General features: G+C 53.3%; 1 protein-coding gene across 2 annotated transcripts in view; it reads right to left on the bottom strand.

The window, feature by feature from the left end:
* Window positions 1-15,944, bottom strand: part of RAB7A (RAB7A, member RAS oncogene family) — a 61,700-nt gene that overhangs the window by 2,337 nt on the left and 43,419 nt on the right. For both annotated transcript variants that reach the window (XM_057705564.1, XM_057705566.1), the window contains exons 2-5: window positions 12,794-12,854; window positions 10,592-10,718; window positions 2,553-2,771; window positions 1,523-1,651 (exon numbers count right to left, since the gene is read on the bottom strand). In XM_057705564.1, the coding sequence (XP_057561547.1) occupies window positions 1,523-1,651; window positions 2,553-2,771; window positions 10,592-10,718; window positions 12,794-12,846 (528 nt within the window). In that variant the 5' untranslated portion in view covers window positions 12,847-12,854. The remainder of the gene's footprint in view (window positions 1-1,522; window positions 1,652-2,552; window positions 2,772-10,591; window positions 10,719-12,793; window positions 12,855-15,944) is intronic.

Here is a 15,944-nt window from a genome sequence, read left to right as displayed (position 1 = left end):
CTGCCTAAGCCGCCCCGCCTGTGGTATTCTGTTAAGGCCCCCACAGGAGACTGGTGACAGCTCTTGTAATGCAGCTCCAATCAGAACCTCAATATGGTCTTATTTTGGGGGAGGGGAGGAAGGAAAAAGTTGCACCTGGGATAAAATTCTTAGTCTAAATGGAGAATGAACCAAAAACAGTCAAGAGAAAAGACAACACTAGTGAGGAGAGGCCTGCCTCGGCAGAGGTCAGGTGTAGAGGCCGTGAAATCAAAACGGGCCAGGCAGGGAGCAGGCGGACAGACCCCAGCACACCTGAGTATTGGATACAACAAAGGAAAATGGCTACATTTTTGACTAAATGGCTAAATACTCGGCTAACAAATTCTCTTCGATGGCCAGAAGAGTTGAAAAAAAAAAAAGAAAAAAACCACTGCAGTACAGGTGACGTTGATTTCAATTCCCAAAGCGCTGCTGAGCACGTGGGCCCTGAGCGAGGGCTGCACGTGGGCCCTGCTGCCGAGCGTGTCCGTGGAGTGCCCGGCAGGTCCGCTGTGAGCTGCCAGGGCAGCAGGATGACTCCTGTCCCCGGGGAGCGCTGGGTGGCGCCCTCCCGCAAAACGGCACAAACCTTTCCATCTAACAGTCTTACTCCCGAGAGCCAGCTGTACAAATAATAGCAGTATAACAAGGCTCTAGGGACAGCAATACTCAGAGAGAAAACCCCACATGGACGCCGGCCACCAGGGAACCGGTGGAAAACGATCCCTGCTCAGTCCTGGGACCCACCGGTCTGAACATCCCCCTGCCTGCAGGCCAGGGGCCCCGACGGCCCTCTGCAGCCGCCAAGTGGCCCTCCGACCGCCCCCTCCCTCCTCTGCCCGCCACGGTCCAGTGACAACCCTGGGACGTGCCTTGAGCCACCAGCCCCAACAGAGCGGCTGCATTAAAAGCTCTCAGCTGGCACACGCCAACAAGAAGCTACTGTTACTCTCGGGACAGCTGAATAAACAGCATAAGAAAATGTAGGAAAACTTTATCCAAGAAATACTCTCCTAGAGCTGTGGGTTAACCTTTCCAGGGATCATTTAGGAGAATTCCAAAGTCAGGGTGTCTCGTTTAATCTTCGTGAACACCCTGAAAGCAGGCAGCCTGTTAGAGCTCAGATGTGATTTCAAACAACAAACACCACTCCCACCTAGATGCAGTGACCAGCAGCCGGGCTGGATGTGAGATTCGAGGAGGAGGAGCCCTCTGACCAGGGCTGCCTGGAAGCCGGGCCGCCTGACAGCTCAGAGCGGGGACGGGCGCCCGGTCACACAAGGGGGGCCTCGGCTGTCACCCTGCCCCACGTGGTGGAGGTTGTACACACACACGAGTGGAGCTGCTGGATGCTCTAGCAGAGCGTGCCGTTACCTTCCCTGGTAGACACGGGGGGGGGGGTCTCTGGACACAGGAAAGCAGACTGAGGAGAAGGCGGCCAGGCCGCGGCCGGCCCCGCGGCCCCGCGGCGGAGGGAGCCACGCCGCCGCGGGGCACCCACCTGCTTCAGCGCGTTCCGGGCGATCGTCTGGAACGCCTGCTCCACGTTGATGGCCTCCTTGGCACTGGTCTCGAAGTAGGGAATGTTGTTTTTGCTGTAGCACCACGCCTGTGCCCGCTTGGTGGCCACCTGGAAGAGGAGGCAGGGCGTGTGTGCCGGACACAGCAGCACTGCCGCCCGGGGAGGACCCCCCCCAACCACCCCGGGGGCCACGAGGCAGAGCTGGGAGGCAAAGCTGCCGACCCTCAGCCGCGCTCAGACGCAGCCTGTGAAAGGAGGGAGACGCCAGCCCGGGAGGGAGCGGCCGTTTCTCCTGGGACCCCAGAGGCCCTCGGCGCAGGACAGGCCGCACGCGGCACCTCACCTGGCCGCACACCCAGGCGCCGGAGCCCCCGGCCGGCACCCCACCCCAGCCCCGACAGGCACGAGAGAAGGACGAGGTCACGGAGAAGAGAGAGAAGGAGGTCCGTGGTGAGGAACATGCCTAGCTATGCCCCCACCCGGGCGCCGCAGCCTCCAGACGCGCTGTCATCGGGCCCCTGACTGTCCTCGTCAGAGGAACCAGCATCAGACGCAGGAAGCGTCCTCGACCTCAGAGCACGTGAGCCAGACTAAGTGCAAGTCTGCCTCTGAGCCCAGAAGACCGCCATGCCACACCGCCTCCAGGCACAGCACGTCCGTGGGCCCAAGGGGGCTGCCCGGGGCCGGCAGCACCACAGGGCACACGGCCTACTGGGCGGGCGTGAATTCCCAAGGGAATACCGACCCCTGCCCACTTCTGCTGCCCGTTTCTCCACGAGGAAGCCCAGATGGTAGGTCTTCACGGGTTAGGGAGCAAGGCCCCATCTCCAGGGCCGGGCAGGACACACACACAAACCACGGGTGTAGACGCGTGAGGCACGTGGTTTTTTAACCTGTCAAATCTAGAAACAGCACCTGACCCCGAAACTCAGCTGCCTTTACGAGAAGCCTCTTCTGTGCCTCAGGAGCCCCCGCCCCGGCCTCACGCCTCGCCGCGGCCAGCACGTACCTGTCTGTTTTCGAGGTCAATCTTGTTTCCCAACACGACGAAGGGGAAGTTCTCAGGATCCCGGGGGCTGGCCTGGATGAGGAACTCGTCTCTCCAGCTGTCGAGGGTTTTGAACGTGTTGGGGGCGGTCACGTCGAACACCAGAACGCAGCAGTCTGCGCCCCTGTAGAAGGCCACCCCCAGGGACTGGAACCGCTCCTGGCCGGCTGTGTCCCAGATCTGCAGGAGAGACAGTGGTGGTCCCGTGGGGCAGAGCCCCGGGAGGGGGGTGTGGGGGACGCCGGGGCCACCTGGAGACAAGCACTCAGGAGCCGGGGAACGGGTTTCAGCACCGAGTGTCCAGAGCACTGGACAGACAGCAGTGTGAGCACACGTGTCCCGTGAGCCTGGCAGGTGCTAGGCAGGTGTTAACCCAAACGTCTGTGCGGCACCCTGGGGACTTCTGGGCGGACACAGATACAGGGAGGTGATGGTGCGCTCCACTGTACATTTATTTCTCTTTTCTTTTCTTTTCTTTTCGGCCATGCCGTGCTGCTTGCGGGATCTCAGTTCCCAAAGCACGGACGGGACCCGGGCCACGGCAGTGGCAGCCCCGAGCCCTAACCACTAGGCCACCAGGGAACTCCCAAACTGTACCTTTAAATCTATGCATTTTACTGTATATAACGTTGACCTAAAAACCCCACTGTTTCATTTATATTACACCTCAATTAAGAGACAAAAAAAGTACTGGTGGGGGGCAGGGGGAAGGAGAGAGGGAGAGAGAAACACAGGGAAAAGCAATGAGAACACACCACACCGAGGGGGGGCAGGTGAAAGTCGCTTCTAATCAAAGGACCAGCATGCCCTCAGCTCACAGAGCTTCCCATCATTCACTGCCACAGCGGGTCCAGGAGCAAGGGGGCATTTCCTCAATGCCCCAGACCCCACAGGGCCCCCTGGTTCACCTGGAGAGAGGACTCGTGTTCTCACAACAGCGCCACACCCCCAGCAAGCCACGGAGCCGGGGTCCCAAGCGCTTCACAGTTACCTCCAGCTGACCGGAGTCGCAACTCTGGGGTCCACTGTCTGTCTGCAGGAAACCACTTAGCTTCAGAACCACATGAGAATCTGGACCCTCCTCACAACCCAAAGAAACGTCAACGTCACGCCCAGAGTACCAGCCACTGACGCGAAGGCCCGGGCTTTAGATCAGCATGGAGTATGGATGGAGCCATGACAGTCTCACCTCCAGGACCAGACTCTGCAGGTGGGCTGAACTCCGAGACACCCTTCCCAGGCAGCCCGTCCCGCCTCCTGAGACCCGCAGCACGCGGGGGACAATGCCAACCCCACCGTGGCCATTCAGACAGCTCCCAGTTCTGGTAAGAGCCTCACTGCACAAAGTGAGGACAGGAAGCTTGCTGAGAGTGAGTAAATACACACAAGGCCAATCCAGTACACAGGGCAGTGTTATGGGATTTAACACCGTCACATTTAATACTATCAAGCTCGTGATGTTCTAAACCCCACACAATACCTCCCAAAATGTTCTCCAAAAGCAGTCCTAAAACATACTATGCAAATTCAGAAGGCTGGTTTTCCCTTGAGAACTGACTCAAACGTCATCACGGCAAACAGAAGCAGAGCCAGCACTTACATTGTCGGGAAATGCCTAAAGCTGGAAACGGCAACATGAGAACCCCTTCAAGAAGTGCCAAGAACGCCGTGGGACGACACAGGCTAAACCCTGCAGGCCAAGGACAGCACAGGCAGAAGGGGACTGCCGTGGCCACCTGTCAGGGCCGCGCAGAGTGCCCACGCCAGCCCAAGGGCTGCTCCTCTGCGAAGGCCCCTCAGCCCTCTCCTCCCGTGTACGGGGCCCCCCACCATCAGCACACGACGACACGGGCGACCGGACTCCGGGCCACAGCTCTGGCCGCCGGGAGCCCCACCACAGCAGCCCAGCCCGGCCCCAGGAAGCGCCAGCCAACACATGCACTCATCGCTCTGGGAAGAACCTTTCCTGGCGGCCACGGGGACGCAGCCCAGGATGCAGGAGTGGAGTCAGGAGGCTGCTGTAGTCCACACGGGGGCTGGGAGGGCTCAGGCCACTGGGAAGCAGAAGTGCCTAGAAGCTCAGGTGAAGGGCAATGAAAGAAACAAAGCCAAGACCCTCCCTGCTCTCAGCGGACGGGGAAGCGCGCGGCCCCGCCCCACGTGCACGCAGAGCACACACGTGCGGAGAAGCAGGGTCTCTCTGGACAGCACGCCAGCAGCGGGACCCTGTGAGGGTCACCTGTGTGCTCTCCTGCTGTCCAATGTCCTATCCTGAAGGGGTGTCCCTGAGCGGAAACGTGAGCCCTTTCTCGTGAAAGAGGACCTGGTGGAGGGGAATCAAGACCCCCGTCACATCACACACAGGTAAAAACTGACAACTACTCCTATGCAGAGAAACGCAGGAAAGAAAAATGCAAAAACCGGATTAAATATAGGCCTGGACCACCACCACCAAAAATCCCATTAGAGAATAACACTGTCACTATATACATATTTGGATAAGTAAAACAAAAGCCAAAATATGACCCAAACTGTTGGTGTCCTCCCACCCAGAGGTCTTCACGAGCACACAGCCTTCTCTAGGCGCCCGAGCTGTGGGGGCCGCTCGTGCAGCTGGAATCTCAGCGCACAGGCCCCTCCTCTCTGCCCCCACGCAACACACAGCACCCTCCCCGGCAGGAGCGCACCCCTTCACCACCGCTCAACCGACTCCGCGAGCCCCTTCACTCTTGTCATAAAAAAATACTGCTGCTGATTTTCCATCATTATAAGTGACTCAGTAATGAGGTTTAACACAGAGCCTTTGCTGTATTTCAGATGGCTTCTTTAGGACAGGATCCAAGAGCAGAATTACACAGGAACTTTATGACTCCTGGTGGAAGCAAATGGGTATTCGGAACTCAGATACTGAGAAGGCAAAGTAAGGAATTGAAAACAAAAGTTGAAACATCACGGGTATTCTCAGCAAGTTTCTAAAATTAATTTAACTTCAAACTCAGAATACAGTCTTGTGGCTAGGCTCTTGCAAAATCTGTCATACTTTATTTGCTACACTCAAAATACAAAACACACCCATCTCTCTATCCACCCGCAACTCCAAGGTGACAGGTATGAACCCTGCCGTTTTTACATCAATTCTTCAGAAAGAGAGTCGGCCCTTCCTCGCAGCCTTTCCTCCCTTCCCTTCCCCCAGAAGCACGCGGCTCCGGCGCCCCTCATCACGGGGCCAGTGCACGTAACACAGTCGCGCACACCACGGGCGACATCCTCGTCATCTTTGTGCAACCTGTCTCCTCCAGATGCTCACAGCTGCACAGCACCCCACTGCCTCACAAGCCCACCACCTGCCCCCGGGTCCTCCGCGTCACCCGCAGTCTCTCGTGGCGGCACACAGGACGCAGGGAGCGTTCTTCCTGCCTCCCCGTCGGGCCCCGTGTCCCCGGCTCTGGACCGAGACACAGAAGGGCTGCGCGTCTGGGACGCGCATGTGACGGGGCACAGCCGACAGCAACAGACGCGCCGCGGCAACGGCTGCGCAGACACCTCCCCAGCATGGGTGTGAGAACACGCCACTCCCAGCCAACATGCGACCGCGTCCGCCTTTTAAACCTGCCACTCCCTGACGTCCGGCCACGGGGCCGTTTCTTTCGAGAGCTGCCTGTTGACGGCCTTCGCCCAGGTATCCACGACGTCCTCTGCTGAGTGGACACACTGTGAGGCACTATGAACAGTCTCTCCCAGTCTGTGGTTTGCTTTGTTATTTAGAATCGTGTCATTCTGATGTTTAACGTGGTGAACGATTAATCTTTAATCTTTCATGATGTGTGCTTTCTCTACTTTAAATGCCTAAATAAAAAAAAAAATTCTCCATGTTCACTTTAAAGGTTTTCATTTCTGCTTTTTCCATTCGGGTCTCGAACCCTCTGGCTGCTTCCCCCACAGTGGAAAGCCACCGGCCCTGGCCCGTCTACAGCACGACTGGTCGTTTCCCCCATGCGTCTGCGAAGCCACCTCTATGTACCCAGGGTCCAGCGACGTGTGTCCTCCATCCTCTCGAGCTGCAGATCGGTGACAGTACCACACTGTTTACATTACTGTGGCTTCACAAGTTACCTTCAGGTTTTTCACGCACACCTGACTCCACCTAATATTCAACACGGATCGATTTCTAGCTTCTTTCTGAACAATGTAAGAAATTTTAAAAATCCACCATCTTTCCCTACACATTAAATTACATAGTTCCAATCCCGGCTTCCGTGTACTACTTTGATGCTGCATACTCTTTCACCCCCTTCCCCCCATTTTTCATTTATTTATTTATTTTTGGTTGTGTTGGGTCTTCACTGCTGCACACGGACTTTCTCTAGTTGCAGGGAGCGGGGGCTTCTCCGTGCAATGTTGTGGCGCATGGGCTTCGTTGCTCCGCGGCATGTGGGATCTGCTGGGACCAGGGATCGAACCCATGTCCCCTGCACTGGCAGGCAGATTCTTAACCACTGTGCCACCAGGGACGTCCCGAAACTACATACTCTTTTTTTCTTTTTTAAATAACTTTTATCGAGATACAACTGACATACAATAAACTGCATATATTCAAAGTGTACAATTTGATATTTTTTTTCTTATGAGTGATATATATATGGCAATCCCAATCTCCCAATTCATCCCAACCCCCCGCCTTCCTCTCTTGGTGTCCATATGTTTGTTCTCTGCATCTGTGTCTCTATTTCTGCCTTGCAAATCGGTTGATCTGTACCATTTTTCTAGATTCTGCATACACCAAAGCCACATACTCTTAATGTCCGGCAGATACATGCACACAATTAAGTTTATCTGCGTCTACCCTCTCATCTCAGAGCTTCCCACTTCTGCCTGCAGTGTGTCTTTCAGGATTTCTGGGCCTGAGGAGGCGCCTGTGCTTCTTGGAGGAGGGTGTCTCGGGGGACGGAGCGCTCGGCCGAGAGCCCCGCCAGAGGCCGCTCCACAGCTGCCGCAGCCACCGTCAGCCTCACCGCTGCTCCCCTGGGTCGTTCTTTCTCCTCTGGCTGCCTTCACGTTTGTCTTTAAAAATTTTTTCCATATGATTTTTCTAGACTTCTTTATTTATCCTTCTCGGAATGCGGGCTTCCTGAATCTGTGGATCGGTGCCCCGTCAGTACTGAAAAATCCTCAGCAAACACCTTTGATCTCTTTGCTCTTCTGAGGCTCATTAAGTCAGACCTACTCAATGAATCCTGTTTTTACCTCTTTATCCCATTTCCCAGCATTCTTCTTCCTCTCAGCCCTCTTCTGATGTATCCCATCTGTTGCTAAAAACACTCTTTATATTTCCAGATTTTGGTTATTGTATTTCATTTTTAGAAGTTCTACTGACCTTATTATCCCACCTGCTTAGTTTCTTCTATGCAGATACACAAGATTGCCTGATTTCTTTCAATACAAAAATCACTCTAAGTTGCCAGTGAGGTTTCCACTGGTTCTTGCCTTGTTGTCTTATTTGAATTATCTTTTTTTGCAAGCTGCTAAATGCCCGTGAAAAACAGGTGAGGATTCCTCAAGATCCAGAACAATGATGAGTTTGTCCAGCGATGACGTTTTTCATTTAATTCTCGTCTCTTACACTGGCTGCAGAAGCACGAGGGCCAGTGTTTTGTTTGCACCTGAGAACCACGGTGTCCCTCCCACTCCTTCCAGACTCTGCTCAGTGCCCTGGGTTCTCCCGATGGGGTTGACTCCAGGAAACTCCAAGATCTGAGCGCACGGTGCCTGTGCGGCTCCACGAGAATGGAGGGGCTGGGCCTCGCCTCTCATCAGCCCACGTGGCCGTCAGAACCACAGCGTGGCTCTCCCTCGGCACCTCAGGCTACGGGAGGTGGGCAATCTCCAGGTGGCATTTGACCCCAGCACCCTGAATGCACCCATCCCCTTCTGCTTTCTGCTGCAGGTGAGAACTCATCTAACTGTTATTTCTTTCTCTGTAACCTTCTCTCCCCAGTTGCTTTTAGGATTTTGATTTTTGGCACTCCAGTTTTGAGCTTTCTCTGAGGTAATTTGCTCATCTTAATCTTGTTGAAGTTTACTGTTTTCTTCAGCTGTGTTAATCTGAGGTTTAACTGTTCGGTTTATTTCAATGACTACTTTTTCACCTGAAGTTCTGTTTTCCATATCCTCATTTTTTATAGTGTCCCTTTTCATTATAGTTTCCATTCCTTTTTAAGGAACCTCTAGTCACTGTGAGCATTTTCTGCAGTACGTTTTTTCCTCATGAGCTCATCTTCTGTCCCGAAGTTGTACATCTCCCTCTAAGGTGATCTTATCTCTGTTTCTGCCAGGAGTGACAAGGGTTACAGCAAATCCTCCAGACTAAACCCTCTGTGCCTGGCAGAGCAGCCGCTGCAAGTGCGCCCCTGGCGCGGTGGGGCTGGGAGTCTCCAGCCGGGGGGCAGAGCAGCAAAGCCCCAGCGTACACGCCAGCTCTGCCACTTCCTTGGGCTGAGGTTCTGGGTCCTGTTTTCACATCTTTTGAAGGTCCTAGATGAGTGTGTGTCTGTGTGTCCAAGAGGGTTCTCAGTTCACAACCGCTTGTCCCTGATGACAGAAAGAACTTTAGCCCCTGTTATAAATTCACACGTCACGACGGCAGGAGACCCTTAGCTTATTACGAGCTTTCAGTTCTCTCTTCTTTTCTGTTATCTGGAAATTTCCTTTTCTCCCAAGTTTGGCTTATTCAAACTTTCGTTATACACACACACAAACGTATTATTAAAAGTATAACTGACTTACACTATTATGTTAGTTTCAAGTGTACAAAATCGTGATTTTACATTTGTAAACGTTACGGAAGGACCACCACGATGTCTAGCTACCATCTCTCACCACACAGTTATTACAATATTGCTGACTGTACATGACTTTCCCATGACTGACTGACTGTATGACTGGATGTCTGCACCTCTTAATCCCCTTGACCTATTTTGCCCCACCCCCACCCCGCCCCAGCTGGACACTGGACACCTCTGTGTGCATGCGCGTGGGGGGGGGGGCCGGGGGCGGCACAGGAGCCCCACCCTGGAGGTGTGAGTTCCCCTGGGAGCACGCGACAGCTTGCGATCAACACATGTAAAAACTACCTGTAACCTGTACCATCCAAACATGTCAGCGAGCCAGGTGCTCTCCAGGAACCCCACGGCTTAGGCTCCCCAGGACATCATTTAGCAGAACAACTGCTGTGGAGGTGGGAGCTTCCAAAGCCAACACCTGGGCTGACAGTTGGCGACTTCAGGACGGATGCAGCCGTGACCATGGGCCTGGCAAGCAGAGCCACGTGCAAGGACAGCTTCGTAAGAGCAGCACGTGATTTGGAAGGACTGGCAGGAGACGAGGAAGTGAAGAATAGCTTGTGGCCGGAATATGAAGGCTTTTAAAGAGCCGTGTGAAGGAATCTGTTTTCATCCTAACTGTTGAAAGGGAAGCCCTTGAAATCAGATTAAGCTGACATGTGAAAAACCAGCCTGGCTTAACAGAAACACAACGTTCAGGGCTACAGATAGGACAGAGTATAAGGAGCCAGAAAAACAGGAAAACTACTTTAACAGCTGCTGTAAGAACCTAGGAAAGACATAAAGAGTTTCTGGCCTAAGCACTAGGCAAGGGTATGAAGAAAGAGACGAGTTAGACATTTTGGAGACACAAGACAGGAACCTGTAGGTTGCCAAATTTATAGCAAACACACAAAAAACCAAACCAAAACAAACAACCACCACCAAGAAGTCCAGTTACATTTGAACTTTGGAAAAAATGAAAAACTTTTACTATGTCTCATGCAGTATTTGGGACGTACTTGATGTCTTTGTATTTTATCTGGCAATCCTACCTGTAAGTCAGTTACCCATGAATGTAAGAGTGAGATCTAAAGAACAGGGAGGAGAAATGCCTGGGCAGGAAAAGGGGTAAAGACTGATGACCAAGGCTTGGCTGGCAACGGTGAGACGTGCACTTACCTGCATTGTAACTAGTCTGTCATCCACCATCACCTCCTTTGTCAGAAAGTCTGCTCCTATTGTGGCTTTGTACTGATTACTGAATTTCTTGTTCACGTACTGGTTCATGAGTGATGTCTTACCGACTCTGAAATTGGAGAAAAACCACAAGTATAAGTCAGCTAGGAAGGCACAGAGAACTGACTTGACACCTGCAGCCTGCAAGGAACCTGTCCGTCCGGCAGGAGAAACTTCCCAGTTCACTCAGCTGACAATGCGCGTTCTCCTGGGACGAACACACAGGGTACAGACAGGGCCAGGTCTGCACGAGCTGCTTCTAGGTTTTGGTACAGCTGGTAGAGCCTAGTATTATTATTATTTGTCTCCTTCCAGAAGGATGCCAACAGACACGCTCCTTCTAAAAGAAGCTCCAGCAGTAAGATCACTCCACTAGTCCAAAAATACCTCTGCCGTCTTGGGTGTCTCTCCATTTAGAGGTTGCTATTCAGTCCAAGAAAACAACGGCCAGAGGAAGCTATGGGCTCTGAGCAGACAGTTATACCAGTCAGCCAATCTGCTGCTTCAAGGTTTAGAATCTGAAGCAGGAAAAGCACCAATATTTCACCAAACCAGAATCTACCTCAAAGTAGGCTCCTCCAGAGGTGTTTTTCAATTAAAAAAATTCAGCAAGAGACAATGTGTGACTTTTCTGGTGCAGAGGTAGTTAGGACAGGCCAAAGACACGCAAGCCTTCCTCACAGCCAGCAACACCTTCCTTTTCACAAAGGGACACATTCATCTCACATGCAGAGGACCTGGAAGTACAGACATGGCCCAAGGCAGTGTTCTCCACCCGGCCACCTGTGCCTGAATTTCCAGGGGGAGAAGACAGGAAATCTGTAACCAGGAAAGCCTGGGTAACAGCCTAAAAGCAGTACTTTCGATCCCACCAGCGTGCGAGAGGCACCAGGAGAGTGTGTGAGAGTGAGTGAGCGAGCTAGTGAGCGAGAGAGAGAGAGAGAGAGAATGTGTATGTATTTAAGCACTGCCCACCAGCTCCTAACCACTGGTCTGGGCAAACACTAGTTTTTAAAAGGCTCCTCAGGTGATTAAAAAAGTCAGCCAGGGTAGAAAAATCACTGCCTTTTAAAAAGAACTTTGAAATAAGGAGGCACATCTACATTTATTATCATATTATTTTTTAAAACATGTAGCCTCCAGTGTAAGTGTTCATGGGTCACTTCAGATGCCAAGTCTGAAAAGTGCCCCCGCAACCCCCTGAATCTTCGCAGTGATGAAAGCATGAGTTAGTCCCTGGGTGAGCGGCAGATCCAGGACCCACACCCAGCTCTCCAGCCCCAGGCTCTCGCGGCTCAGGCACAGCAGGAGGCGGACGCAGGCACACCTCACTTCAACGTGCTCTGCACAAACCGCGTTCTTCACACACTGAAGGGCTGCGGCAACCCTGTGTTGAGCTAGTCTATAGGTGCCATTTTTTCAACGGCATTTGCTCACTTCATGTCTGTGCCGCGTTTTGTTAATTCTCGGTATAGCTCAAACCTTTTCATTATTATTACATTGGTTATGATGACCCGGGATTTTGATGTTACTGCTGCAAAAATACTACGACTCACTGGAGGCGTAGATGATGGTTAGCGTTTTCTAGAAGTAAAGCATTTTTAAATTAAGGTGAGTACATTGTTTTTTTAGACAAAAGGCTACTGTACACTTAAGAGATGACACTATAGTGCAAACATCACTCAGATAGGCCCCAGGAAACCAAGAATTCACGTGACTCACTTTACCGCAGTATTTACTTCGTTGCGGTGGTCTGGAACCCAACCTGCAGTGTCTCCAGGGTCTGCCTGTTCTGCACAGGGTTCCCCAAACCTCCATCTCGGAGGCATGAGACCAATGACAACAAACGCACCCTGAAAAGGACTCCCCAGTCCAACCAGCTTGGAAAAGGAATTCCATTACACTATTATCAACTGAGTTCAAACAGCCACCCTTTCCCCCAGATTGGGGAACAAAGAGCTACTCGGCCAGGGATCCTTCTGATTCCTGCTGTGCCCCTAGCAGCAGGGAGACACAGGGCCCTAACGCCACGGCTATTAGAGATGGAAGCAGCAGACGTCAGTCAGCACAGAGGGCGTGAGCTCCAAGGGGGTGAACCCTAAATCCAGGCCGATGTGTTAGCTCAAGTCCACGAGGGACACTTACCCAGAATCTCCCAGGATGATAACCTTCAGCAGCACTTTCTTCCTCGAGGTCATCCTTCAAACTGGAAGAAAGGAGAAAGCACGTGAGCAGGATGCAAACGCCACGGGGAACCACCTCCCTGGGCACAAACGCCTCGGGAGCCCCAAGAGCACCGTGCCTGAGCCTGCCTGCCGGCTGCTCCCTGCCGCCCGGGGGCCCCCCAGAGCACAGCATCAGTACTGGAACTCTGGCCCCAAGCGCTCGGCTGTGCAGCGTGCCAGGGCCACCCCGCCCCTGGAAGGAGCCTGCAGGAAGCATTCTCCCGCCTGGATGCTGGGCTCTGCTTCAGGCAGGTCTCTGCTCAAACACCGCTCCTCGGAGGCGCCCACGCTGCCTACAGTAAAGCAGCACACCCTCTTCCCGCTTGCCGTCTGAGCTGTCACTCTGCCTTATTCTCCTTCAGAGCACTTAACGCCGCAGCAGACCCCTGAACATCAGAAGCGTTAGGGGCACTGACCCTTCACGCAGTTGAAAATCACTTATAACTTCCCAGTTGGCCCTCCGTAGTCACAGCCCCGCACCCGCAGCTTCAACCAAGCAGGGTCATCGCGTACGTATTTATTTTAAAAAATCTTCGTGTAAGCAGACTCGTGCAGTTCAAACTCGTGCTGTTCCAGGGTCCACTGTACTTGACATTTTAATGTATTGAATTCACCTCTCTTCTCCCTTTCCTAATACTTTCCGAGAAGATGCTTTTATTCCCCACTCTATCTCCAGTGCCGGGTAGAGAATTATCAAATACTGGGTTAGTGCAGAAACAGTATTGGATTTCACAGCTCTTGAGACCACCCTTCCCCGAAAGCTTTTGGGGTAGCCTTCCCTAGCCTCGACCAGACAGCACGTAAGAGCCCGAATCTGTGCTCAACTCTCTGCCACAACCTGACGCCGCGGTCGATTTACTTATCAAGACCGGCCTCTTGACTTAATCGCCCCTCAGTCCTCAGGGCCTGACCCAGTCGCTTTCAGAAGACGAATGACTTTCAGGAAAGCAGGAGCCCTAAATTCTGGACCCCGATGTCAGTGACTTATCTTCACGCTGCCAGAGGAGCACATCCCAGTAGAGGGCTGCAACCTCCTCCAGAACCAGGAATTTAAGATTGGATGTGAACTTCCTCAAAAACGACACCTACGCCTCCTGAGAACCTCTAGCCTTGGCCCTCGTCCTCAAGAGGCACCGGAACCGCCAAGGCAGGAGACGACCAGTGACGGGCAAGGGGCAGCATCCACTCCCCCCTCCAGTGGAGCTGGCGGAGCAAGTGTTCACACATTCGTGCACAGGGGAGCATGTGGATTAAATAAAGCCTGTCATTCTTCCAGAGTTTGGGAAGACAAGAAGGTCAAGACTGGATCTGAGAAGAGCTCCTTTGGGTTTCACCTTTATCCACCTGGCTTCCTGAAGGTAAGGCTGAGGGCACCGCCTACCTACAGCGGGTGTGACTGAAGCACGCAAACCCTGACCCCATACCCTTCGGGCTTTGCCACTGACAGCTGTGGGACATGGGGCAGGTCATCTAACCTCTCCGCTGGGACAGGGATAACAGTCCTTATGTCCTATGGATGACGAGAGGTCTGAACGAGAAAAACGCTCAGCACTGGGACTAGAATACAGTAAGTGGTTAGTGGACGCTGGCGCTGCCATTTTAACGTGCGCCAGACACAGAGATGCGTAAACGGCAGGGCAGAGCCCAGCAGGCGGGGAGAGCGCAGTGAGTCCCGGAGCCCAGGCGAGCAACTTCAACGACACGCCTCCGTCTCCAGATGCCTGGCTGTCAACTGCTCTCCCCACGGCAGGTATCGAAACGGCAAGGAACTATCAGCGCTGGTTAGTGCCCCCCAGAGCAGGACCGGACAGCGAGCACGATGCTCCGGAAGCTGGTGTCTTCCACGCCTCCAGACACGGTGTGGGAACGGGGGCCAACCCTGAGGCCGTCACCAGGCCCACGGCCTCGCCTGCGGCAAGTGTCTCGGCGCCCGGAGCCTCGCCTCTGTCGAGCCCAGCCCACCAGGTTCCGTCTGCGAAGCGCTCACGGGTGCTAGTCAGGGCAGTGTGAGACGGGCCCAGCTGTGCCAGGCCTGTTTCCTTCAGTCTTCCATCAGACCTAGGGCTGGTGTGGGCTTCTGACGTCTGCGGTGAGAGGTAGACCCCCAAGTACCCACGATCACCCGTGAGAGCCACAGCCCCACCTTCTTCCCTAGGGACTGCCGTGACCAAAGTTTAAGAATCTCATCCCAAAGTCTGGTATGCTATTTGGAGCAAGAGATCAGATTATGACAGCTGGGACAAGTTTCAAATCCAAAGGGCAAATTAAGGAAAAGTATGAAAAGAAGATGAGCTCTGCAAAGAAATTCTTAAAGACTATTTAAGACAGTCACTGATTTTGAGAGTGGGAATACGGATTTCCACGACCTGGCTTAGTACGTGTCATGGTGCACCGAGTATGATTTCATCATATCAGAAAGAAAACAAACGAGAAACACACTCACCCGCCCTGTCCCCACACGACAGAGCTCACGCTTGCTTCCTCTCGGCTTTCTGCTCAGAGGCTCACAGGTGGGCCCATGTGGCCACCCTGCCCTCCTGGGCAGCGGAGCATGACGGCCCTGAGCGCCGTTCCTCCGCGGCACACCTGTCACAGAACCCCCAGAACCCACCCGAGGGCACAGCCGGGAGGTCCCGAGTCCCCATCACAGCTCGCAGAGCCCTGCACACAAGCCGGTATTCTGTCTCTCCCACGTCACTATTTAGCTTGGTTCCACTATTCACTTCCACGAGGGTCTCAGCGTCTAATATTTCTTTGAGTGAATTAAACATTTAAAGAGCCATTTCTACCTTTTGTTTAATATATCAAAAACTTGGGAGGGACTTCCCTGGTGGTGCAATGGATTAAGACTCTGCGCTCCCAATGCAGCGGGCCCAGGTTCCATCCCTGGTCAGGGAAGTGGATCCCACGTGCATGCCACAACTAAGAGTTCACGTGCCACAACTAACAAGCCTGCCTGCCGCAACTAAGGAGCCCATGTGCCACAACTAAGACCCAGCACAACCAAAAAAAAAAAAAAAAAAAATCTGGGAAAACAATGCCGTAAAAAACACTTCTGAACTCCCACTTGT

The sequence above is a fragment of the Hippopotamus amphibius genome, chromosome 13, assembly GCF_030028045.1.
Source record: "Hippopotamus amphibius kiboko isolate mHipAmp2 chromosome 13, mHipAmp2.hap2, whole genome shotgun sequence".
Classification (NCBI taxonomy): Eukaryota; Metazoa; Chordata; class Mammalia; order Artiodactyla; family Hippopotamidae; genus Hippopotamus; species Hippopotamus amphibius.
The sequence above is the reverse complement of the archived record's forward strand: the minus strand, read 5'-3'. Positions and strand labels throughout refer to the sequence as shown.